The sequence below is a fragment of the Balaenoptera ricei genome, chromosome 2, assembly GCF_028023285.1.
Source record: "Balaenoptera ricei isolate mBalRic1 chromosome 2, mBalRic1.hap2, whole genome shotgun sequence".
Lineage (NCBI taxonomy): Eukaryota > Metazoa > Chordata > Mammalia > Artiodactyla > Balaenopteridae > Balaenoptera > Balaenoptera ricei.
In genome coordinates this window covers 102,904,919-102,929,168 of record NC_082640.1, presented here as the reverse complement: position 1 = coordinate 102,929,168, position 24,250 = coordinate 102,904,919, and the positions used below count along the sequence as shown (strand labels likewise).

At 46.7% G+C, this 24,250-nt stretch overlaps 1 protein-coding gene across 2 annotated transcripts in view; it reads right to left on the bottom strand.

Moving 5' to 3' along the window:
- EHD4 (EH domain containing 4) overlaps positions 1–24,250 on the bottom strand; it is a 93,064-nt gene that overhangs the window by 37,957 nt on the left and 30,857 nt on the right. For both annotated transcript variants that reach the window (XM_059913530.1, XM_059913531.1), the window contains 2 exons: positions 21,950–22,126; positions 11,606–11,703 (listed from right to left, as the gene is read on the bottom strand). In XM_059913530.1, the coding sequence (XP_059769513.1) occupies positions 11,606–11,703; positions 21,950–22,126 (275 nt within the window). The remainder of the gene's footprint in view (positions 1–11,605; positions 11,704–21,949; positions 22,127–24,250) is intronic.

Genomic DNA, 24,250 nt, shown 5'->3' with positions numbered 1-24,250 from the left:
CTCACACAGCTTTTGTAAGGAGCAAATGAGTTAATAATATATGGAAAACACTTAACAATGCACCGTGTAAGTGTCAGCTATATTATTAGTACTAAAAAGAGTAAGGAGCAAAACTTTTCTCTGATTAATCTCTGTATCCCAATGTCTATGAAATGTTTTATGATCATAAGCTGCTCTCTATGGGAAGTAAGAGAAGGACTCTTTCTCCAATTAAAAAAAAAAAAAAATCGTTTTTCATTTAAAAGTCCAGGTAGGTTTAAAGTTTGGGTAGAAGCAGTCATTTCTCACGATCGAGTATGCATTTAAGGTATTAACAACTAAAAACATCTTCCAGGGCTTGGCAAATGCCATTCTGAGTCACGGTCATGACGCGCTCACAGGAGGGGCAGAAGCAGACACACTCATGGTGTGGAATTTCCTGTGGCACCGGCGGAAAAGGAGCCTGAATGTGTTTGTCAGCAAACTTCCCCGAAACAAAAAGAAACCAGGATTTCCTGTTGGAGGCCCAAGAAGCGAGTGATGTCCAGGACCTCACAACCCAACCTCAGACTGGCCTTAGCTCTGGCCAGAAAACAGGGTCTGCCAACAAATTCATCAGCAGTCAGCCCCAGGCGCTGGGGATGCACCCTTTTCTGTTGTTGCCAAATTCAAACAAAGCTCAGAGACAAGTCATTGAGCTCAAGCTCTAAATATAAAAATGGCTTCATGATCCGAGCCTATGGACATAAGTTCTACCCTACAGAATTCCTACAGAATTCTCTACCATGTCATCCTCTACCTCATACTCCTCAGTATTCCACGCAGCCTCCAGGATAAATCCAGTCTCCTGACGTGTGCGTCCACCCGCCACATGCACACACTCCAGCCACAGGCATGACTCACATTCCTCCAAAGGGCTCTGAGCTCACACATCTTCCCGTTCTTGCAACCTCTTTCCATTGTCTCGAGGAGAATAACAATAGTTAGGGCAGCCAGGTTATCTTTCCCTTGACTGTGCACCAGACAGGTACTGTGACAAGATGTCACATCAACTCACTTTATCCTCACCTCATCCTATACGGCCCTGACCTTGCAGGTTGATGAACTCACGCATTTACCTGGAGTCACTGATCAAGAAGAGCTGCATAATAAGGTCAGACATACAGATCAATGAAATAGAATTGAGAGTCCAGAAATAAACCTCCACATTTATAGCCAACTGATTTTCAATAAGGGTGCCAAGACAATACAATGGGGAAAGTACTGTCTTTTCAACAAATGGTGCCAGGACAACTAGATACACACATGTGAAAGAATGAAGGTGGGCCCTAAAGTCACACCATATACAAAAATTAACTTAAAATGGATCAATGACCTAAATGTAAGTGCTAAAACTATAAACCTCTTAGAAAAATATAGGAGTAAATTTTCATGAGCTTGGGTTAGGACAAAAGCACAAGTGGCAAAAATTTAAGCAGATAAATTAGACTTCATTAAAATTAAGAACTTTTAATGCTTCAAGCTAGACCATAAAGAAAGTGAAAAGACAACCCAGAAAATGAGACAAAATATTTGCAAGTCATATATTTGACTAGTACATAGAACATATAAAGAATGTTAAAACTCGGGCTTCCCGGGTGGCGCAGTGGTTAAGAATCCGCCTGCCAACGCAGGGGACACGGGTTCTAGCCCTGGTCCGGGAAGATCCCACATGCCGTAGAGCAACTAAGCCCGTGTGCTACAACGGAGCCTGTGCTCTAGAGCCCGCGAGCCACAACTACTGAGCCCGCATGCCACAGCTACTGAAGCCCACATGCCTAGAGCCCGTGCTCCGCAACAGGAGAAGCTACCGCAATAGGAAGCCCGCACACCGCAACGAACAGTAGCCCCTGCTTGCCACAACTAGAGAAAGCCGGCACACAGCAACGAAGACCCAACGTAGTCAAAAATGAAAATAAATTAATTAATTAAAAAAAAAGAATGTTAAAACTCAACAATTAAAAGACAAATAAGCCAATCAAAAACGGGCAAAGCCTCTATATATACATTTCTTCAAAGAAAATATAGAAGTGGCCACAAAGCACATGAAAAGATGCTCAACATCATTAACCATTAGAGAAATGCAAATTGAAACCACAGTGAAATACCCCTTCATACCTATAAGGATGGCTCTAAGCAAAATGATAGTGTTGATAAGAATGTGGAGAAACTGGAACCCTCATACACTACTGGTGTATGAAAATATAAAATGATGCAGTCACTTTGGAAAACAGTCTGGCAGTTTCTCAAAACACTAAATACTGAGTTACCATATGATTCAGCAATTGTGCTCCTAGATTTATACCCAAGAGAATCAAGAACATACGTTTTCTCACTCTCTTTTTTTTTTTGCCTGTGCCCTGTGCCATGTGGGATCTTAGTTCCCTGACCAGGGATCAAACCCACCCATGCCCCCTGCAGTAGAAGTGCAGAGTCTTAACCACTGGACCGTCAGGGAAGTCCCAAGAATGCACATTTTCACAAAAACTCATACATGAATGATCATAGCAGCATTATTCAAAATAGCCAAAAAAGTGCAAACAACCCGAATGTTCACCAACTTATGAATGAATAAAACGTGGTACAGCTGTACAATGGAATTTTTATTCAACCATAAAAAGGAATGAAGCACTGTTTGACTCAGATGAACCTTGAAAACATTATGCTAAGTGAAAGGAGCCAGACACAAGGGCCATATGCTGTATGATTCCATTTATATGAAATGTCCAGAGTAGGTAAATCCAGAGACAGAAGGTAGATTAGTGGTTGCCAGGGTCTGAGGGGAGGAGAATGGGTAGCGGTTGCTAATGAGGACAATGTTTCTTTTTGGGGTGATGAAAATTTTCTAAAATTCATTGTGGTGCTGGTTGCACAACTCTGTAAATATACCAAAAAACCAAAAACCCCACTGAATTGTTCAGAGAGAGAGAGAGAAAATGCAGATTTTTTTTAAAAAGGGGAAGAAGAGTCCCTTCCCTTAGCAGCTTTGCTGACAGCCTACTTCCCATACCCCACTTCTTGTTCAGAACTCCTGTAATGCACAGGGTCAGAGTGGCTTGTTTGCAGGTCCAACCACCCCAGCCAAGTGTGCGCACCAGGGCCAGGGGCTGTGCCTCATTCCTTTTGAATCCAGGACAGTGCTTGGCACCCAGCAGGCAATCAATATAAATGTGTGTTGAATGAATAGTCTCTAGCATGCCCCTACTACTACCCATTGCTTTTTAGACCATCACTTCTAAAATAAAGGAGTGCCAAAAAGATCACACACACAATATCTGTCCATTATTTTAAAATTCTTTTTCCACCAAATACTTTTTAAACCGGATGATCAATTAGTGTTGTCCCTTTTCCACTTCCAGAGAGACATGTGATTTCAAAATTTAAAAGCTAATTATCAATAAAATGACCAAGGTACGGGGAAAAAAGGTAAAAATGCTTAGCCAAACACAGCATATTCAGTCCCTGAGCAACAAATTCCACATTTCAAATAACCCGACAAAAATATCCCCTACTCTGAGACAGAAGACTTTAAGAGGCAAGAAACCAGTACCAACCAATATTAAATTCAGCCTTTGAAAACTCCGGCCTACACCACCACCACCACATTGAGATGGTGAGAGTAATAACAGCTAACATTTATTGAGCACTTACTATGTGCTAGGCTGGGTATTATTTTCTGCTTTCTAGGTATTAACTCAGTTACAACAGCATTATGTGGTAGGTACTATTATTACCCTCATTTCCCATAGAGATTCACAACTTTCCCAAGGCTGCATGGCTAAGTAGATGGCTGAGCTAAACTGGAACCCAGGAAGTCCAATTCTCCTGCCCACGTGCTTCCCGCTATATGACATAGGACAGCCCACAGGGACTTCAGTCCCTTGACTGGACCTAGGAAAGCAACATGTTTGACTCTGGGTTTACAGACTGAATAGTGTAGGTTCTGAAAAAAGGCCTCAGAAAAAACCAGGAATATGCAGGAACTGAAATCCATGGGTGAATATCTGATACTTGAAAGTCTATTCTTTTATATATCCTTTATATATCAGGTGGAAAATATCTGAATAGACAACATGGTCAGCCAAAACCTGCAAAACCTTGACCTGCCCCCCTCTGCAAGGCCGCCGCCTTCTGAACTTTCAGCCACAGGCCTCTGTCACCTTCCGAGACTGTGGCTCTCCCACGTCACCCCTTCTCATTGAGCTCAATGCCTTATCTGTTTCCTTCCTGGCACTCACCACTATTTACAATGATTTTATTCATTTGTTTACCTGCTTTTCTTGTCTGACTCTCCCATCAGAATGTAAATTCCATAAGGGCAGTGACCATGTCCATCTTTTTTGCCTAGTGTTTGTTGAATGAATAATAATTCTCTATGTAGGTGACGGCTTTCTTTCAGAACAATCTGGTGCATCAGTGACTGGCTGGATGACCACACTAGGCTGGAGCAACTCCAAGGCAGGGGCGGTACCTTGTTCATCTTTATGCTCCCAGCTCCTAGCTTAGTACCTGGCACACAGGAGCTCACTGCATCTCAACTGAACTTGTTCATTAATGAACTGCTGTCAACGTGGAGGGCAGTCTCTATTGGAGTACCTCAAGGCTCCACCTTGGGTCTTGTCCGCTCAACTTCTGGATCCAAGCGCGAAGGTATAAGGGCATGTTGATGAAGCTTGGGGATGCCTTAGAGCTGGAAGGAGCTGCAGTGGACAGGGAGAGGAGCTAAGAGAGCCTCAACAGTCGTAAACCCAAAACCCCAGAAACAAGACAAAAAATTAAGAAACCCTGTACCAGGGTGGGAGGAGGGAGAATTAGATGAAGGTAGTCAAAAGGTAAAAAATTCCAGTTATAAGACAAATAACTACTAGTGATATAATGTACAACATGATAGAGATAATTAACACTGCTGTATGTTATAAATGAAAGTTGAGTTCTCATCACAAGGAAAAGAATTTTTTCTATTTCTTTAATGTTGTATCGGTGTAAGATGATGGATGTTCATTAAACCTATTGTGTAACCATTTCATGATGTATATAAGTCAGATCCTTATGTGGTACCCCTTAAGCTTATACAGTGCCATATGTCAATTCTATCTCAATAAAACTGAAAAAAAAACCAACAACAACCCTGTACCAACCACAGGATGGGAAGGCAGGGACAGGAGTAGCACCTGTAATGAGGGTCACACGTCCAGTGAGCTCAGGTGACCGCAGTCTGAGATGCTGGGATGGTCCTGAGCCGTGTCTGTATTGGGTGGTGGTGAACAGAATGAAGGAGGGGATAGTGCTGCCTCGACTCTCCCTTTATTTAATGATTATTTCTACTCTTATTTATAATACTACCCAAGTAAGGTCTGAACTTCTTCTCCTGGGGTACTCGGCAGGCATGGCAGGCCCCCCTCAGAAACTCTCTGTGAAGTCCAGCCTTGGGCTGTGTGGTCCACCTGAAGCACAGGAAGCACCTGCCGTAACCGCCTGGCCCTGGGAGCCGCTGGCCTCTTCAGCCTCCAGCTCTCAGCTCTCCAGGTGCTTCTCAGAAGAGCCTCTGCTGCTGTTGAACCTGGCTAATATCTCGCTCCAAGCCTTCTTGCTCTTCTAGGGAAGAAGACTCATTCCTCCGTGTATGTGTGTGTTTTCCGCTCTAGTCCTCCCTGTTCCCAAAGCACAAGAGGGGAAGTCATTCTTATCTGGACATTTCTAAATGTTCTCTCTCCTGTCTTGCGCAGCCTTCAAAATCGGTCTTTTGTCTTTCAAGCTCAAAAAATGTGTCAAGGAGGTGTGTTTGGACTTCCCTGATTACAGTTTTCGTCATCGCTATTTTTTTTAGCATCTTTAATGATTACCAGTTGGATTTCCATTCCCTGTTTCCTGTTCTGTCAATTCTTTTGTGATGTTATGTTTGGGCACCTCCACTGTGTTGGCATATCCTTGAAATGACCTGCTCACGTGTACCTGTCAGTACTCAGATGCCTTTTTTATTCTTGAGTGCTTTCCTTAATGCTGCCAAAATCAGGAGGACATAAGGATGTCTACATGTAAATGTTAAGACATTAATCAATGATTTTGAAGCTAATGTTATGGCCTGTTACGTTATTTGAAGCACAGTTAGATCTCTTCTGTTTCATGCATTATCATCATTGATTGCTTTTACTAGCAGGACATTTTCTGCCCTTCTATTTTTCACTGTCTTCTCAGTTCTATTCACTGATTTATAATGAGAAAGGCTTATAGAGACAAGGGCTTAAACATCAGAAGAAGGCGCCCTTAGACTTTCATTTGACAAGCTGCTGGTCCTTGGTCCTAGGTCCTAGGTCTGACCTAGGACTTAGGATCCTTAGACTTTCATTTGACAAGCTGCTGGTCCTTGGTCCTAGGTCCTAGGTCCTAGGTCCTAGGTCTGACCTAGGACTTAGGATCCTTAGACTTTCATTTGACAAGCTGCTGGTCCTAGGTCCTAGGTCCGACCTGCTGGTAGATCCGTTAGAAAATTCAGATGAAGAGTTTTTTTGTTCTAGAGTTATATAAATTTTTTAAAGGGAAAAATTGTACTATTTTTGTTATCAATGTCAAGTCTATTGAAGGCTACACAAAACCTCATGCTCTCAGGAAACCACAGGAATAATTACTTGCTGCTAAAATAGCACCTTCCAAATGCTTATGTGCTAAGTAGATGGACAAGTACACCAGCTGCCACATTAGAATTTTTCACAGACTTCTCTTTGTCAGACAGGGACGTTATAATTGCAGCCAGAACCCAGAGGTTTGTACCACGCAATTGGGAACACACTTGTGTTCATGCCAAGTCCAGAAATAAATCCTAGATGATGTTTAGGTTCAGCACGACATAAACAGTATTTTAGGAAGCAAACAGTTCAGGAGCCGGAATAATAAGAGATTGGGAATGAAAATAAGGATGTGTGGATAAATGTGCTCTTTTCTTATCACATAGAGTCAAAACTCTGGATGCCATCATCAGGGCAAAGGATGTTCTCAAGACTGAACCTGGTCAGATTTCACCCACCCACTTCAAGAAAATAACTTAGAAAATCTTAAGAACTCAAACATTTCTTTATTGGCTACAAGAAAAGCATCAAGAAAAGTTTGTAGGAATTTTAGGTAGTTCTTACTTCAGTAGAATAAAGTTATTATTAAAAATATATCAGAATATTTTAATTCCTGCTTGATGGGAATTCTCTATGTCAGGCAAGAAAACTAAAAGTTAGTATCTAAGCTCACCCTTTTGTTCCTAAAGATTTTCTGTTAACTATAATTAAACTAAGGAACATCAGAAGGGTAATGGGTTTCCATATGGAGTAGTATACTAAAAATTGCTTCAAAATCAATTACTCTAGTGGGTTTTATGTATCCAAAGAAGAGATTTAGACAACGTTTACTCCCCTCCAATGCTGACTATGCATTCTTGTTTCACTCTGGAGCACAGAGCAGGGACCTGACTTCTAGGGTCCTTCTGCTGATGAGAAGCTATGCTAAGACACATTCTAATTGATAAAGGTCACTTCTCACGTAAGAGTGGGTTTGCCATGTTTTGCCTCAAACTGAACACCCCAAAATACGAATCGTCATGTAGAAATGTCAACTCTTTCTTCTGGTCACCTATGACTTTGGCCAAGAGAAGAGCAATGTCCTCTGTGTGATCACACTTGCCCCCTCTACTCAGCACAGAGTAAAAAGGAAGCAGGCTTATGACGTCACGAGAGAGAAGAATGAACAAGGAAGAAGGGAGCCACGGGTAAGGGGAGGCACGTGACTGAAGCCGGGTTCAGGACTCCTTCCTGGAGATATACCCTCACTAGGCCATCTGGTTCCCAGAGCTCGGGGTACCTGGGCAGTTCCCTGGGGGTGCCCAAGGGCTGCCAGTGATGACGAGGCCAGCTCCCCAGCTTAGGTCCCTCCTTCCCTGTTCGACCACCAGCAAAGTAGCACGACGCTCCACTGCCCCACCTGCCATCTGCCTCATCCCGTGCGGATGGGGAGAACTCTGAGTGTGATGCAGTCAGCAGGTCTTCTTGGGGGTGCTCTGCAGTCACCCCATGCTCATCACCTCCTCCTGCGGCTGCACTGTCTGCTCAGTGTGTGCTCAGCCAGGGCTGCACAACCCTGAAGGCTAGAGGGTGGACTGGGTCCACACAGCAGCGTCAGCCTGCAGCCCACATCCCCTCAGCTTGTTCTCCAAACGCGGCACCTCGTTAACAGCTTTTACTCTGTCCGCTCCCCGGATGTCAAGCCTGGTTGCCCATCTGCCCAGCAGCTGGGGAAAGAATTCTTACAGTCGCTGTTAGGCTCCGCTTTCCCAGAGGAGCGAGGGCGACGGGTTCCCCAGTCAGGGCTGGGCTCCTGTCTGTGCAGGACCGTGTGCAGGTTTAACTCAGCAAGTCCCAAATGAAGAGCACACTGTAGACACCCAGCAAGGGCTCAATACCTGGCGGCTGATCTCATACTGCTACTGTGAATACACACTTGAAGGAGACACTACACGTGTAAGAGGGACCTGCTCGATGAGACTCTGCCTGCTGAGGGTTAATCCATCAACTGCACTAAGGGACGAGGAGGAGGGACAGCAGCTGCCCCCTTCCTCTCTCACAGACGAAACACCCATCAGGGAGGCAAAGCCCCACCAATAAGGTCAATGGCGGATGTTTCAAATGTTCTGTGGGGTCGCAGTTTGTCCCCGTGCCTCATCCAGTGTTGACACAGATGACCGGCGAAGGTGGTGCTGTGATTTAGGAGCTGGAGGGATGGAAGCAGACAGGAGCGTGTGTGAGAAGGCAGCGCTGTTTGCAATAGTTTAAGCTGAAGCAGCTTTAAAACAGTACACATTCTTTGGGGTTGAAACTGTCAGCTAAGTGACTCCAACCAGCCACGGTGCCCGAACACGGTATGGCACCTAAGCCTGGGGACCCTGGCCACAGTGCCCGGTTTGCCGCTCTGGGTCCTTCCCCATCAGCTGCTGTCTGTCAGGGTGGCAGGGACCAGCTGACTGGTTGGAACCACACGTGCTATTTCTGGGCATAGGATGTGAAGAAGGACAAGCCACAGTAAGTCAGGATATGAGTCAGTTATTATAAAGTGCTAAAAAGAACTGTCTTCAAAGCATCCTGAAAGCATTACACCACGCTAACTACTCTTTAGGAGCTATAGGTTGAAAGACACTTAGAATCACTAAGCCCAGGAGAAACCCTGAAGAACATGGATGATTAGCATTGGTCAAAGTCCTGCCAATGAAAAGGAATGGATAAGGCTGAAGCTAAAATCCAGAGGTCCTAAAATGTAGAGGCAAAAAGAAAATTTCCAGGACCACATATATCTCTGGCATACTTCCGTCAGACACGCAGAAGCAGTGGAAACATAGGCAGCTTGAAAAAGCTGTGGGACGTGGGTTTGCTTTACTTTCCTTTTAAAACAAGACATTGTATTTGCAGAGCAATGTTTAATGGGGCCAAATTAATGGTCCTAAATTGGTTTTTAAAAAAAATCTATTGGCACCGAGGTGTAAAGATACAAAAAAGATGTCTCTCTGGAGTGCTGTCTGCAAGAGGGAAAAATTATTAACCACACGACATCCACAAATCAGTTAAATAAATGACGTATGTCCCTTTGATAGAACCTAAGCAGCTGTCAAAAGGAATAAAGTAATTTAAATATACTGGCATAGAATGATCCGCGATAGCTGTTATGGCAAAAAATCAAGTTGTAGCAAATGTGCATGGCAATCACATTTCTGTTAAAAAAGGTATGTTTGTATATGCAGAAGAAAAAGTCACTAAGGAGCTGGAGAAAACCATTAACAACTGTTATTTGCGGCTTTTTCTACAAGTGCAATGTTCTTGGAGGCCTCAGGGAGGCCCACTAAGTCCCTGAAAGAACGGGTGAAGGCACAGCAAGGCAGTCGGAGGCTGCAAAATCAGCATTTCTCAAACGGCATGAGAAGAGAGGGCTTATAGACATGGGGAGCCCTTTCTTTAACCCTGTCACGGGACCCTCGCTTTCTAGCTCCCAGGTGTGTCCCAGGGCCTGTGTAACGTTCTTCAGCTTCGGGAGTGGGGCAGTTCACTGGCTGGCCATAACCCCACTGCTCCTGTTCACGGGCTGTAAAGAGTTACCAGTGAGAAGTAACAGCAGCAACGCATCCACTCCAGCCTCTCCCTCCCAGCAAAGCCTCCAGGAACTGTCCTCTGTTTCAAGGGCCAGGGCGAGGGAACTTGACCTGCCTCTGGGACCACAGGAATCCATCCTAGTGCCCTCCCTGTCAGGAATTTCCTCTCTGTAAGTAAACAGTCCTCTGGTCTGCTTCCGATAGCCCCTTTACCGGGAGGGTGGGGGGAGACCGCAGGCCCGTCTGTTTAACCACAGTGCACGGGTCTGGAAACAGTACTGCCTCAGCCTTGTGTTGTGAAGGCTGAAGAAGCCCAGACGTCACTGTTCTTCACAAGCGTTTTCCGTTCTCCACAAATCTCCTCTGAGCGCCTTATTGTCTCTCCTTTCCCACCCCAGAGCTTCCCTTAGGTAATTCCTATTCATCCTCCAGATTCCGGCTCCAATGTCTCTTCCTCTGGAGAGCCCTTCCCAACATGCCAAGGCCAGATATCCTCCTTACACTCTGATAGACAGTCCCCATCGAAGAGTGAGTATCCCAGCTCTTGTTCTCTATTTATTTCTGTGATAACGAAACTAATGTCCATCTTCCTTGTTAGAACACAAGCTCCTCCAGGGCAGAAACTGCACCTGTTCTTTCTGCATCCCCAGTGTGCAGTACAGCGTCTGGCACCAAGCAGATAGCAATAAAGGCTCACTCAATAGAAGGCTGCTGGGCTTCCCTGGTGGCGCAGTGGTTGAGAATCTGCCTGCCAATGCAGGGGACAAGGGTTCGAGCCCTGGTCTGGGAAGATCCCACATGCCGCGGAGCAACTAGGCCCATGAGCCACTACTACTGAGCCTGCGCGTCTGGAGCGTGTGCTCCGCAACAAGAGAGGCCGCGACAGTGAGAGGCCCGCGCACCGCGATGAAGAGTGGCCCCCGCTCGCCGCAACTAGAGAAAGCCCTCGTACAGAAACGAAGACCCAACACAGCCAAAAAATAAATTAATTAATTAATTAAAAAAAAAAATAGAAGCCTTCTGCAGAGGTGACTGGGGTGGAATACACGGCAATGGTAGAGGGAGGAAGAGCAGCTGGGAGGGCTCTCTCCCTTGCTGTCACTAGCTGGCCTTCTTTATTTTTTGTCATGTGTCCAAGTGAGTGGTCAGCAAGTGGTCCCCTCTTAAAGTCTGAAGATTTATGTGAGGTGGGTACTAGTATTACATGACAGTGTTTAAAGGAATTAAGAGGTTATGGCTAAGGCTCCAGAAAGTTCCACAGTTGAAAGAGCAGAACCTTTGACCATATGACTTACTGGTTATTTCCTGGGACCTCTTCAGCTCTGGACCCTGGGGCTGCCCAGGGATGCTGGGGGTGCCCTGGAGGATGGATAGAATACAACAGGGGCAGAAATCCTCTGCCAACATCAGAGAAAGACTCAGCCAGCCCCAGGTGGGGAGTGGGGGGCACGGAAGGGCAGGGTGGGCACTGACCTCGGCTGATGCGCTGCTTCTCCCCAGACAGGATGCCGGGGCTGTCGATGATGCTGATGCTCTTCAGGACCTGATTGGGCAGCTGGGAGCACATGAATCTGGAAGAAAGGGATCAAAGGTGGGATCAGAACCTGCACGTTGCAGAGTGCTCTGTCCTCGGAGCTCCTTGGCCTCTCCTGGCTACTGACATCTTCTGAAAAGCGGGGGCTTGGAGGAGATTGATGGCCCCTCCACTGGAGACTAGATGCTGGTCCACAGGGCAGCTATCGGAGGGTGGCCTGGCACCGGCTGCTCCCTACCACCAGATCCCTTACTGTTAATTTTATTTTAGCTAACGTTTATTGAACACAGGTATTTTACAAACATCATCTCATTTGTTCCTCATATTAATCTCATGAGGAAGACATTACCATTTACCTCCGGGAGGTTATGTAACTTGCTCAGGGTCACTCAGAGCTAAGCTTTAAACCCAGGTCGGTGTGACTCCAAAGGCCACCAGCCCCACCCACCCCTCCTCTATCCTGCTCCTTAGACAAACGTCCCAGGCTTTTCCTCCCCGGGAATCCCATGCTTCCTTCAGGGTCACTGCCCCACTAGGCTGGAGTATCCCAAGCTCTGTCCAGCCCCTGCTCACTCCCAAATGTGACAGCAGAGGTGCTAGGGCCTGTTTTCACTGCCTGATGCCCCAGGGACATGCTACGGCTCCAGGCTCAGGGTGGGGCAAGCACCTGTGGGCAACACCCCAAATCCTCCAGGTGCTTCGGTGCCCTAAGAGTGGACGAAGGGGCAGGGGTGGGCAGGGCCCTGGCCAAGCATCTCCCAGCCTCCTTCCTTGTCCATCACCTTCCCGATACCACCTCCTCCTTCTCATCCCCATCCCTCTGCTGTGGTTCCAGTCGGCTGCCCTGGTGTTGGCCTTGGAAGCAGAGTGAAGTGGCAGGAAAATTGTGGGCTGTGTGTCAGCAGACCTGGGTTCAGGTTCAGCTCATCCTTTGCCAATAACTTGCCTGGGACCCTGGGCAAGGGCTTCCCCATTCTGGGCCTCAGTTTTCTCATGTGTCAATGGAGACACTTGGACCAGGGGCTGGCGAGATTCTTTTAGCTTTAACACGGTGTAACTCTAGAGGACCAGAGGGAAATGCTTTGTTACTTCCACCCCAGGCAACCTGGGGGGATCTCCGTTAGGCACTGTGTATGTTTTAAGGCAGAAACTAGAGTGTCTCTCCTTCTCCTATATTGTAAATGGCTAGCTTTGGTATCTGTGTGAGCAGAAGGCTTGAAAATCCTTGGGGAAAGCTCAGTTCTTCCATTCAGTGGAGAAGGTGGGATTACTCAGAAAGTAAATATGCTGGGAATGCAGGAGAGGGAGGCCTGCCCAGCCCTCACAGCGCACACGTGGACAGCACAGCCCCCGGGCAGGCGTGGGCAGGCGTGGGCATGCGTGGGCAGCCCTGAGAGAAACATGCAATTACTGACATTGCAAATGAACTTTCATTGAAGGTGCTTGGGACAAGTTTCTCAGACGTTGTTTCCCACATTTTCAAGTCAGCCCAGGAAGATGTAGGAATGATAACTATGATCATTTTGCAGCTGGAAAAGTTGAAGCACAGAGCAGTTACGACATGCGAGGCCATGCCGCTAATGCGTGGCTGGCTGGGGACTGCAGCCTGAAATTTCTGATGTCAGGTGAGTAGAACTCAACCTGTAAAGTTAAAAACCTCATAACATTAAAAATAAGGGGTCAAGTTAATTTATGAGAAGCCCCTCATTTCTGATTTTCTCCTGCCCCTCCACCTCTATAAACCTCACTGCCCAACACTCAGACAGCAGATCTGTGAGAATAAAGTGCACCGGGGTCACTACACATTCTCTGTAAGTTCACAGAGCAAAAATGCCATATTCAAGTCTCTAGAACTGGGGTAGGAACAGAGTTCTGAGCACATCTGTGGTGGACTGCATTTCCTGTGGTAATTCGGTCTCTTATCATAGTCCCATCCTTTTTATCAGACGGCTCAAGACATCTGGCAATGATAAGAAAACTGCACATATGTGAAACTTTTTCACATAAAGTATTCCTGTGAGAGGCAGACCTTTTTCCAGAACCACAAGCTCACACTTGATACCAATTTTTCCAAAACACAGAACCCCTGGATTCTAATGTGAAGTTAACAGAGGGATTCAAAATTTAGAAACCATCCACTCCCTCCGTACAAAGAGACAAGGTTTCAACAACTCCCATGCCTCCTGACGTGACAGCAGAGACAAAATGTGTGAGCCACAAAACAAGATGGTCTGATGTGGTGACATCGCCACGCAACATACAGGAAGCAGGCCCAAGGCCAGGAGGGATGACTGCAGACAAAAGGGGGGAGGGGAAGGGGGAGGGGGGAGAAAAGAAGAGGGAGGGGAAGGAGGATGGGGGAGGGGGGAGGAGTGGGGGAGGAGGGGGGGAGGGGAGGGGAGGGGGAGGAGGGGGATGGGAGGGGAGGGGAGGAGGGGGAGGAGGGTCGGGGAGGGGGAGGAGGGGAGGTGAGGGGGAGGGGGAGGGGAGGAGGGGGAGGAGGGGAGGGGGAGAGGAGGAGGGGGGAGGAGGGGAGGGGGAGGGGAGGGGAGCTCTCCAGGGGCACCCCGAGAGAGGGTGACAGGGGTTGTATGTGCAGAGCTGGACTTTGCACAGCCTGCCCAGCATGTGTGTGGGGGAGGTGGGGAGGTGGGCAAAGGAGCACAGGGCACAGTCAGCTTTCAGACCCCTGTGTGGGGGCATGGCCCACACTCTAGGGGTTAGAACCACGCATGTGTTTTCTTAAATGGTTGTACTATAATCAGAAAAAACCCTAATGCGATGCTGTTAGAGCAATCTTGTCTTCCTTTGATGTTCCATGAAAGGAAGGTGAAAAGTGGGTTATTTATCGGATATAACACAGTCAGCCTTGGGTCAGGCCTTTCCCACTGATATGACTGCTGCAATGTTTCCAAGCACAGATTTGCTGTCCCAAGATGGATTTCCTACTTCTTTCAGAGGGACTAACAAGCACAAAGTGTACCCATGCGTTGCCTTCTACATTTCACGCGAAATACGCACATGTGCCAGTTAAGCCCAGGAGCCTCACGTAAGCTTTATGAAATATGTCCCTCACCCAGGGCTGGCTTGATATATTTTATTTTTGATAAAAGGAGAGGAGGAGGGGATCAAACCCTACATTGGACCCGAACTCCCTGTCACCCCACAACCAAGGAAGGCTTAGGGGTAGCAGAGAGGGGGTGAGTAAAGGAATGGTCTGGGCTATAAGGTCTCAGGCCGGTGGCTAGAAGTCCTGCGGCACAGTAAGACAAGGAGGTAAGGGGATTTCAGTTCCTAAAATCACCTCCAAACACTAACATTCCAATTCAATGATCAATATTTTAAAAGAGCCAGGCAGTAGCTTAATAGTGATGTGATCTCCAGTGCAGTGATACCCAGTAGTTGCAGCAATAATCAAACGGCACAAGCATCCACTGACCACTTACTGTGTGCCAGGCACTGTCCTAAGCACTTTCCATTAACGCACTCAATCATGGCCACAACCTTCAGCAGTGGGGCTGTGTGCCTCCATTCTACAAAGGATGAGACTGGGGTGGAGGGGAGCAAATCTGGCCACCCCGAAAATGTGTCTCATTGGCATGAGGATTAATTTAGGCTGATTATTTTTAAGGCCCAGAAAGACTCAGTAAGAATCTTTGACCTCCCCTCTCACTGCCTAAGGAATGTAGACAGAGGACCTGTTCCAGGAAGGGAGCTGTCACCAGAGATAAACACAGTATGAACTAGCTGCGTATATGGGGGGAACCTCGCAAAGTCCGTTTGTTAAAACTCCTCTCTGTGTCCCATTGTCTCTGCATGGCCCAGCGAACATTTGTTTACCGAACATTACTTTCCAGCTCTGTGTCAATTGCCTTCTTCCCCTTACAGGTTCCAAAGCACTACCTCCAACATCCTCTTTTGTCTTTAACTGAAGATGGTATTTAAGGTGAGGGCTTCAGCCGTCTGGGGGAGTTAGTTACTCGGTTTTCCTGGATCTCTCCCATGTATACACGTAATTAAATTTTTGTTTGATTTTCTCCTGGTAATCTGGCTCATGTCAACTTAACTCTTGGACCAGCCAGAAGAACCTAGAAGGGTAGAGGAAAATCTCTTCCTCCCCAACAAGGGCACAGAAGGGTCACATGCCATAACTTGCCAAGTCACATAGCTGGGAGGTGATGGAGCTGGATGCAAACCTGGCAGTTCTGACCCCAGTCCGGCTCTTAACTGTTAGGCTGCTACTGCCATTTCATGCATTTGAATCACCGCTGTTTATCTTTATCAACAGAAGGCAACATTCTAAAATAAAGGAGTGACATGCCATAGCCCTGGAATTCCCCACCAAAGAGGCCCCTCTGTGTGACCTGCTCTCAATCCATTGGTGGAGGGCGGAGCAGTGACAGGGAAGCAGATCTGGTTCTGGCCGTCTTCCTTCTCACTCACCTCTTGGCCTTGGTCAGGTCTCTGAGCAATTCTACCAGCCTGAGGACTCCCAGGTTGTCTTTAGGTTCAAATAAACCTAAGCTTACAATGGAAGAGAGTATGGAGCTGTTTTTGCCCCAGTTCACTTTACTGATAAGAGTAAGATCAGAGAGATTACACGACTTCCTAAATTGGCAGAGTGAATAGCATCCAATATGCAAAAAGACTTTGACAACTAACCTCTAATAACCAATTGTTATTACATGGTCCTACCACAAAGACCTGATCTAAACTTCTACTGCCCAACAGGAATTTAATTTCACATCCAGACTATGAAAAGTCCATGGTTATCCCTTAGACTGAGTCTTAGTTGGAACTACCACTTTTACAAGCAAAAAGATGGTTGAATATTGGCAATTCCATGCAGTTCGACCTAAACATAGACTTTTCTAAATCAAACCTCCCTCTCCCAGCCACCACAGGGAAAAAAGCTGGTTTTCTGGGATGACAGGACCAGGGCTGTGCAGGCAGCTGCCAACAAAGAACAATGGCTTGATGATCCAGGAGCCACCACAAATCCTGAGGTTAAAGATTAACGGGAAGGGCTTCAGGGAGTTTATTATGGATAAGCACACCACAAAACCCAAAACAAACCACCCTCCACCCTAACCAGTTAATCTCTCATGTTTAAAAAAAAAAAATTAGTTTTGCTAGTGAATCAAGAGTGATTCTTGGCAAGAGCCTATTTTTCCTTAATTTCTGCGGCTAAATTATCTGGTGGAGCCAGCATGTGTGTGGACCGATGCTGTTTACTTGCATTAAATCAGTTCTTTAGGGGCTTCCCTGGTGGCGCAGTGGTTGAGAATCTGCATGCCAGTGCAGGGGACACGGGTTCGAGCCCTGGTCTGGGAGGATCCCACATGCCGCGGAGCAACTGGGCCCGTGAGCCACAATTACTGAGCCTGCGTGTCTGGAGCCTGTGCTCCGCAACAAGAGAGGCCGTGATAGTGAGAGGCCCACGCAACGCGATGAAGAGTGGCCCCCGCTTGCTGCAACTAGAGGAAAGCCCTCGCACAGAAACGAAGACCCAACACAGCCATAAATAAATAAATAAATAAAAATAAAAATAATTAAAAAAAAAAATCAGTTCTTTAAAAAATCCCAATGGTACTAAGTGACTACGTAATATTCACAGTCTAAAAAAAGTCTATTGAATGAAGCCTCATTCAGTTACAAACACAGAGGTAACGAATAGAGTATAAGTCCAAAAATACATATATATATTCTATTATTGCTAAATCATTATGCAAATTTAAGACAGTGGAGTTTTTTTGTGTTGTTGTTTTCATTGGTTTGTTTTTATCACACCATCACCACCATCAGGCCTGGCTAAAATGACAGGAGCATTGGAAGTACTGTTTAGATTCCTTCAGCTCAAAAGGAAGTTTCAAAATGTCAAGCCCTAGGGCCAGCAATTAAAGTTATCTTTCAAAGAGAAACAGAGAAGTAAATGAGATTAATAATTTCTTCTGTGGAAGTCTACTATTTAATCCTAAATTGTAGACCCTAAACTGAAAATGATGTCTGTAGCTATCTGGATTTTAAAAAAAAGATTACCATTTTCAGAAAAGTAGATTGAGGGAAAAATTTAACGTCCGATCCAAATGCAGGCTGCAGGGGGAAGTGTGCGAGGCCAACTCCTGACGTTTCTTGAACTGACCAAAACACGCTGGTGTCCCCCAGGGCTTGTGCCCTCAGTGTGTGCCCTCAGTGTGTGCCCTCAGTGTGTGCCCTCAGTGTGCTGCTGGGTTGCCCCTCCCCTCTGTGAGGTGGAACTGCCTCCTGACAACAGACTTTGGAACCTCAATAACCACATTCCCATGGAGCAACTCCGAGACAGGCTTGCCTGTGGGATTCCTCTAGAAAGTAGAGCAGCACGGTGGAGTCTCAGAATGTCGCAGTAAGGTATTTTCCATAGAACTCTTTGTTCCAGACTCAACTCCTTTTCTTTTTCGATTGTTCAGGTGTGGAGTTTCTATCATTCAAAGCTGTCTTTTTGTGAATTTGTCTTCGTTCCTCAGAAGTGCACTGTAAACCTCCCGGTTACCTTCTTAGAAACCAGCCTTAGAGATTGAGGCTTAAGCTCCACTGGTTTGTTTAATGCTTTGAGGCTGGTACCATCTTGCGAAGTACTAAACTCTTTTAAAGACGCCCCAGGGGGCAGATGCCCAAGCCCACACCCTGTAACGGGAAGGGCAGAATAATGAGACCTATCCCGTACTGGTAGGGGGGGACAGGTTGCTCAGTAGGGTGGGGGGTGGAAGTTCTCCACAGCGGACAACCAGTTCTCCTCCCTACTAAGTATTGTATTTTGACCTAATTCCCAGAAAGTATGCTATGTAGAAAGAAGTTTGCCTGCCTTTAGAGCTAAGCCTGCTGCTGTTCCCACAGGGATGCTATAATTACATACACACATTTGAGCACTCCACGCTAACTGACCCTCTTCCTTGTGTTAGTGCTGGGTGAAACGGCAGCACTGCCGTGTAGATACAACTTAAGCAGGCTGTTTACTCTTAAGTACGCTATCGATTTCCAGGTGGTACATCCCTAACATGTGAGCTTCAGGTATACATGGCCACCAGGTGGCTAGAAGGATAGGAACTCTTCTTTGCTGGTGCTTCGTGAGGTGCAGGGCAATAGGTAAAAGGGAAGAGGGAGCCTGAATTCTAGCCCTGTCTCTGCATCTTCCTGGGCAAGTCATTTTACTTATTTGCTCTCAGTTTTCTCACCTGTAAAATGGCCCTAGTATCATCTGTCTTATTAGCCCTGAAAAGAGGGTGTATGTGAAATTATTAATCTATAATTTAGGACATAATCATTATCATCTTCATCATCATTGTTGGCAGGCTAGATTGAGGACAGCCTTAAATGTTAGATAGAGGGCAGCAGGCAGTGATTCTCAGTCCAAACGTCCTCCCATTGGGCAGCTCAGTACAGCACTCACTAGCAGGACTCTAGCCAGATGGCCTGGGTTCCAATCCCAGCACTGCCATTTATCAGCCGAGTGGCCCTGTGGAAGTTAAGTGAACCTCTCTCTGCATCAATTCCTCCTCTCTACGTTGGGGATAATAGTAGCACCTATGTCACAGGGTTTTTGTGAGAATTTAGAGCCAATTTACAAGTAAAGTTTAGACACATAGTAAATGCCATATAAATATTTGCTATTACTTTTCTATGTATTCTGAATTCAATTAACACGATTATATAAAGCATGGGTTATTTTCAGCAAGTTTTAAATTCTGAGATAAAGAACCTTGCCATTCAAAATCTTTCCTGAGGGACTTCCCTGGCAGTCCAGTGGTTAAGACTTTGCCTTCTAATGCAGGGGGCGCGGGTTCAATCCCTGGTCCGGGAGCTAAGATCCCACAAGCCTTGTGACCAAAAAACCAAAACATAAAACAGAAGCAGTATTGTAACAAATTCAATAAAGACTTTAAAAATGGTCCACATCAAAAAAACCCCAAAAAACAAAAAACAAAGTCTTTCCTGAATGCTCCTTCTCCACTCTCATCTGCTGTATGCTTGGGATTTGAGAAAAAATAAATTTGTTAGGGAAGTAAATCATCTGCCAAAATAAAAGAAGCCAATAGCCACTCTCTCTAGTTTTTCCCTTGTGAATACAGACTTTATAACATGGGAATTCGAAAAAGGTGGCAGCTTATTTCTTTTTTAAGCTTTTGTCAGGCAAAAAGAAAATAAGACTAAGGACAGTGGTAATGAAATCGAGGGACTCCAGGCAGCCTTTCATGGAGGAGGATCCTGTGCCCTGCACTTTCCAGGGCCTCCGGAACCTTCCAGGGCCAGTCTTGGGACAGGAAGCCCGGCTGTTGCCTGCCCCAGGACCACGGCTCCTGGGAGGCCCTGCTGGGGGAGCTTCTTGTCCCACTTCCCCTCAGCTGTGGTCCACTTGTCCCGAGAGACCCTCTGGTGTTCTCCCTCCTGGGCTCAACCCTTACTTCTCCTACAAGGAGGCACGCTGGTGCCAACCAAGGCTGCCCTGGAGTTGAGGAGGATACTTCTGCTAGAGGAGAGACTCTGCAGGTGGAAAAAACTCATCTGGACAGTATTCTGCCAATCACCGTCAGCAACAAGATGGAATTTCTCTGCGACTCCATCTACATCATCTGTACATTTCTATTTATCCCGTGGCCAAGTTCCCTTGGTGCCCCTTGGATGCCTTCTTTGATTTGCTCTGGGAGCATAAACAAGCTCTTAGAGGAGAGTACAGATTCCTAGAGAGGCACCTGTGGAGGTCGCCTGGGCCACTCTTATCAGAGCCACTGCACAGCACCCGGGCACGTCATTCATTCCACAGTCCTTGTGAATGGCGCACCCTGGAGTTGTGCGATCAGGCACCTCAGCCTCTGGGAGGACAGCAGTCAGCGGGGAGGATCTGTTCCTTTTTTTTTTTTTAATCTAAAAAGTAGAAGTGCAGTTCAAGTCTCTTATCTGTCAGCTCTAGTTCCATGCCTCCTTAAAGGGGTTTGGAGGACCCCTCCCTGGCTCTGCACTCCCATAGCCCACTCCCCACAACCAACCAGTCTAAAGCAGTAGACTCCTACAAGAGGGGAAGGGAGGGCTGAGGGGAACACAAGAAAGAAGAAAGGGAAAAGCGTTTTTAAAAATAGGCTAGGGGCTTCCCTGATGGTGCAGTGGTTAAGAATCCGCCGGCCCATGCAGGGGACACAGGTTTGAGCCCTGGTCCGGGAAGATCCCACATGCCGCGGAGCAACTAAGCCTGTGCACCACAACTACTGAGCCTGTGCTCTAGAGCCCGTTAGCCACAACTACTGAGGCTGCGTGCCACAACTACTCAAGCCCACGCGCCTAGAGCCCATGCTCCGCAACAAGAGAAGCCACCACAATGAGAAGCCCGCACACCGCAACGAAGAATAGCCGCTGCTCGCCACAACTAGAGAAAGCCCGCGCGCAGCAACGAAGACCCAATGCAGCCAAAAATAAACAAATAAATTAATTAGTTAATTTTAAAAAAATAGGCTAGGAGTGTCAAAGAAGAAGAGGGAAGGGAAGGTAAGAGCAGGTGGTGCCTGAAAGTGCAGAGCTGCATCCAGGACAACCTAGCTTGTCCTCTGTCCTGTACCCCACTGTGTCATTGGGAACTCTGGTGAAAGGTAGTACAAATAAAACACATCTCCAATCAAGACAGAACCTCAGCTATCCTACAACTTCACATCTGTGAAATAATGACTATGCAACAAAATTAACGTTTTGTGTATTCTGACTCTATCTCCACTGCCTTGCTCTAATGAATGAGGAAGCAGCTCAAAGCATGGGACTGAGAAGCAAAAGGGACAGCCAGGGAGGTGGGGTGACAAGTCCTGGAAAAACCAAGACTAAGTCTGGGTGTCAGGAGAACTTCAGTGGTCCTTTGGGCTCAGCTCTCTGTGCAGGAGGCCCCAGCACACGATGCCTGAGATGCGGTCATCCAGCTACCATGTAACATTGCCAGCCACAGGGAGCTCACTACGTCGCAAGGCAACTTGATCTATTTCTGTGAGACTCAAATTATTAGAAATTTGTTCCGTATACTGTGTGGCCTTATAATGTCCAAACCAGGGCCTTAGCTTTGCCCTCTGAAGTCACCCAGAGTAAGTATAAATGATCACTTCCTAAGAGAATTTTCTAGTATTTGAATATGATAGCAACTTTTCTCATAACTTCTCTCTTTCAGAACACACATGCTCTGCTCTTCTGGTTTTGGACCTTTACATGTAATGGGCAAGAATTCCAAGAACAGGTTTAAACAACCTGACCAAAGATTGCAGTTTGCTGGTCCTTACCGATTGAGGAAAGCATTTCCAAAGCGACTAAGCTTTCGAAATGGCTTTTTGGGGTCCACGACTAAAGCGTTCCCTGGGGTGCTGCCCTCGGTCTCCCCATACATCACGGCGATGAAGGAGTCGGTGGTGGGTTCTGGACCAATCCTCATGCCTGGGAAATCTTGCTCCAGTAAGTATCTGGGAGAGGGGAAAAGAAAAGAAACTTAGCATGTGGTCACAAAGCAAGAGGCCAGAAAGCTTCCTGGGGCTACCAATTTGTAACATAATCATTTGAAAACCTAGAATATAACCCCCAAGAAAAAGAGAATGATTGGCATTGTACTCTTTTGCTAATAACGAATTTTCAAAGCTTAGAATCTATAGACCTATTTTTTCCCCCCAGTGTAAGGAGCCTAGTGAAAGAGGCAGACATCTTGCAGACCTGCTGGGCCTTCTCAAAGTGGACCTTAGCTCAGCACAGCCATTCCCGGTCACGGTTCCACTGGCACAATAGACACTACCCCAGAGAAGAGTACTCAGCCAGCTCCTATGCATCCTGGAAGACCCTGCTCAGGCCCACCTCCTTTAGGGAAGTGTCCCCGTCCCTCCAGCATGTTGGGGACACCTGCTCTGTGGGCCCCAGGCACCCTGTGCCTGCAGCCATCGTGGTGCTCACCGTGGGTGCTGCACTTCTCTGTTTGTGGGCCTTGAAGGCAGGCCCATATCTATGGCCAGATGTATATTCCCAGGACCCAGCACCATGCCTGCCCACAGAGGGCACCCAGTGTAGTGAATGAAATGATGAACCATCTCCTTCCTGATCACTGGCAGTCAATGTGGCCCCAAAAGCCTCCCTTGAGCATTTTACAGCTCCCTTGGGATCCTGGAAGTCATGGCCATGGAAGATGATTGCCAAAGAATTGAGCAGCAACGGAGACTGCTAAGGGGAGGGCTCGGATTAGATATCACCAGGGCCATCCCTAGCTTTCTGTGCAAACTGGAAAAAGATGTCCCTTCCTCTAGGCAGACCCAGCCCTGTGCCAGGGCTCACAGCTTAGTGAGCAGGACTCTCGCTGGGTTTTACCCCCACGTGCCCCGTTGCCCAGGTGCCCTCATGTAGTTTAACCTGCATACAGTGGCCCTAGCAGATGTCATTGAGGATGTTCATCCAGGGGGCTGAGGAGACCAACTGATGTGCTACAGGGCATAGGACTGGCTCAGTGGCATGGCTGGCATGGGGCAAGGGAGCCAGAGGTAGAGCTATGGGGAAAGTCTGCTCTCTGTGGGAAATGGCTGTGTCCTAACATTAGCTCCCCCTTACCTCCACCAGCACATCATTCAGCTGAAGCCACTCAGAGCCCCTCCCTTCCTCCCCACCAAGATTTCCTTTCCAGGATGTAGGGACACACTTAGGTATATGTAGGCCTATATGGATGGAATAGGATGGGGGATGCAAAGACAACTCCCTCCTTCCTTTGCAACCAAGGGGAACATAAGGAGGGAGTATTTTGGAATACTTTTCACTAATTACCAAGCAACAGGTGGAAACGCAGCACCTTCAGAGAACACTTGGCAGGGACAGTGAACGGCAACTGGGGGAGGGGGGCGGTGGAAGAGAATGCTTGTTTGAGGTGACAGAGCCTTGTCCCAGCCCTGCCAGGGAGATGATCCTTTGCCCTGGGAGGAGGCTCAGGGCAGAAACATGCACAACTTTCTGCAACTCCCCATTCCTGCAGCTTACAGTCTGTTTGGTCCTAAACCATTTCTTTTGTTTCTAAAATGTCTTGACTGATCAAATTGAAGCCCAGAACCTATGATTTTATTTCCAGGGTTAGAGGGAAAGAACGAACTACCAACCATCCAACACCATTTTGCCATTTTTCTAAGAATAAGAAGTTAAGCCACCCTTTAGACTCATTTTTTTCTCTGTAAATAAAACTGAAATTGTTTAGCACTCTTAGCAGGCTGTACTCTAAATGTTTGATTTTTTTTTTTTTTAAATCTAAAGTTTCTACATTTCTATGAACTTGTAGAGCACCGGAATAGACACAGCATTTAAATATGTCCCTTACATTTAGAGTAAATGTGAAAAAAATCAGATAACAGCACCCAGCATTCACCAAGTCCAGTCGACCCTTGAACAACATGGGTTTGAACTGCACAGGTCCACTTACATGTGGATTTTTTTTTTGGTAGTAAATACTACAGTACTACATGGTCCACAGGTGGTTGAATCTGTGGATGTGGAAGTACTGAGGAAACAGAGGAAACGTGGGTATGGAGGGCTAACCATAAGCTATATGTGGATTTTTGACTCCTCAG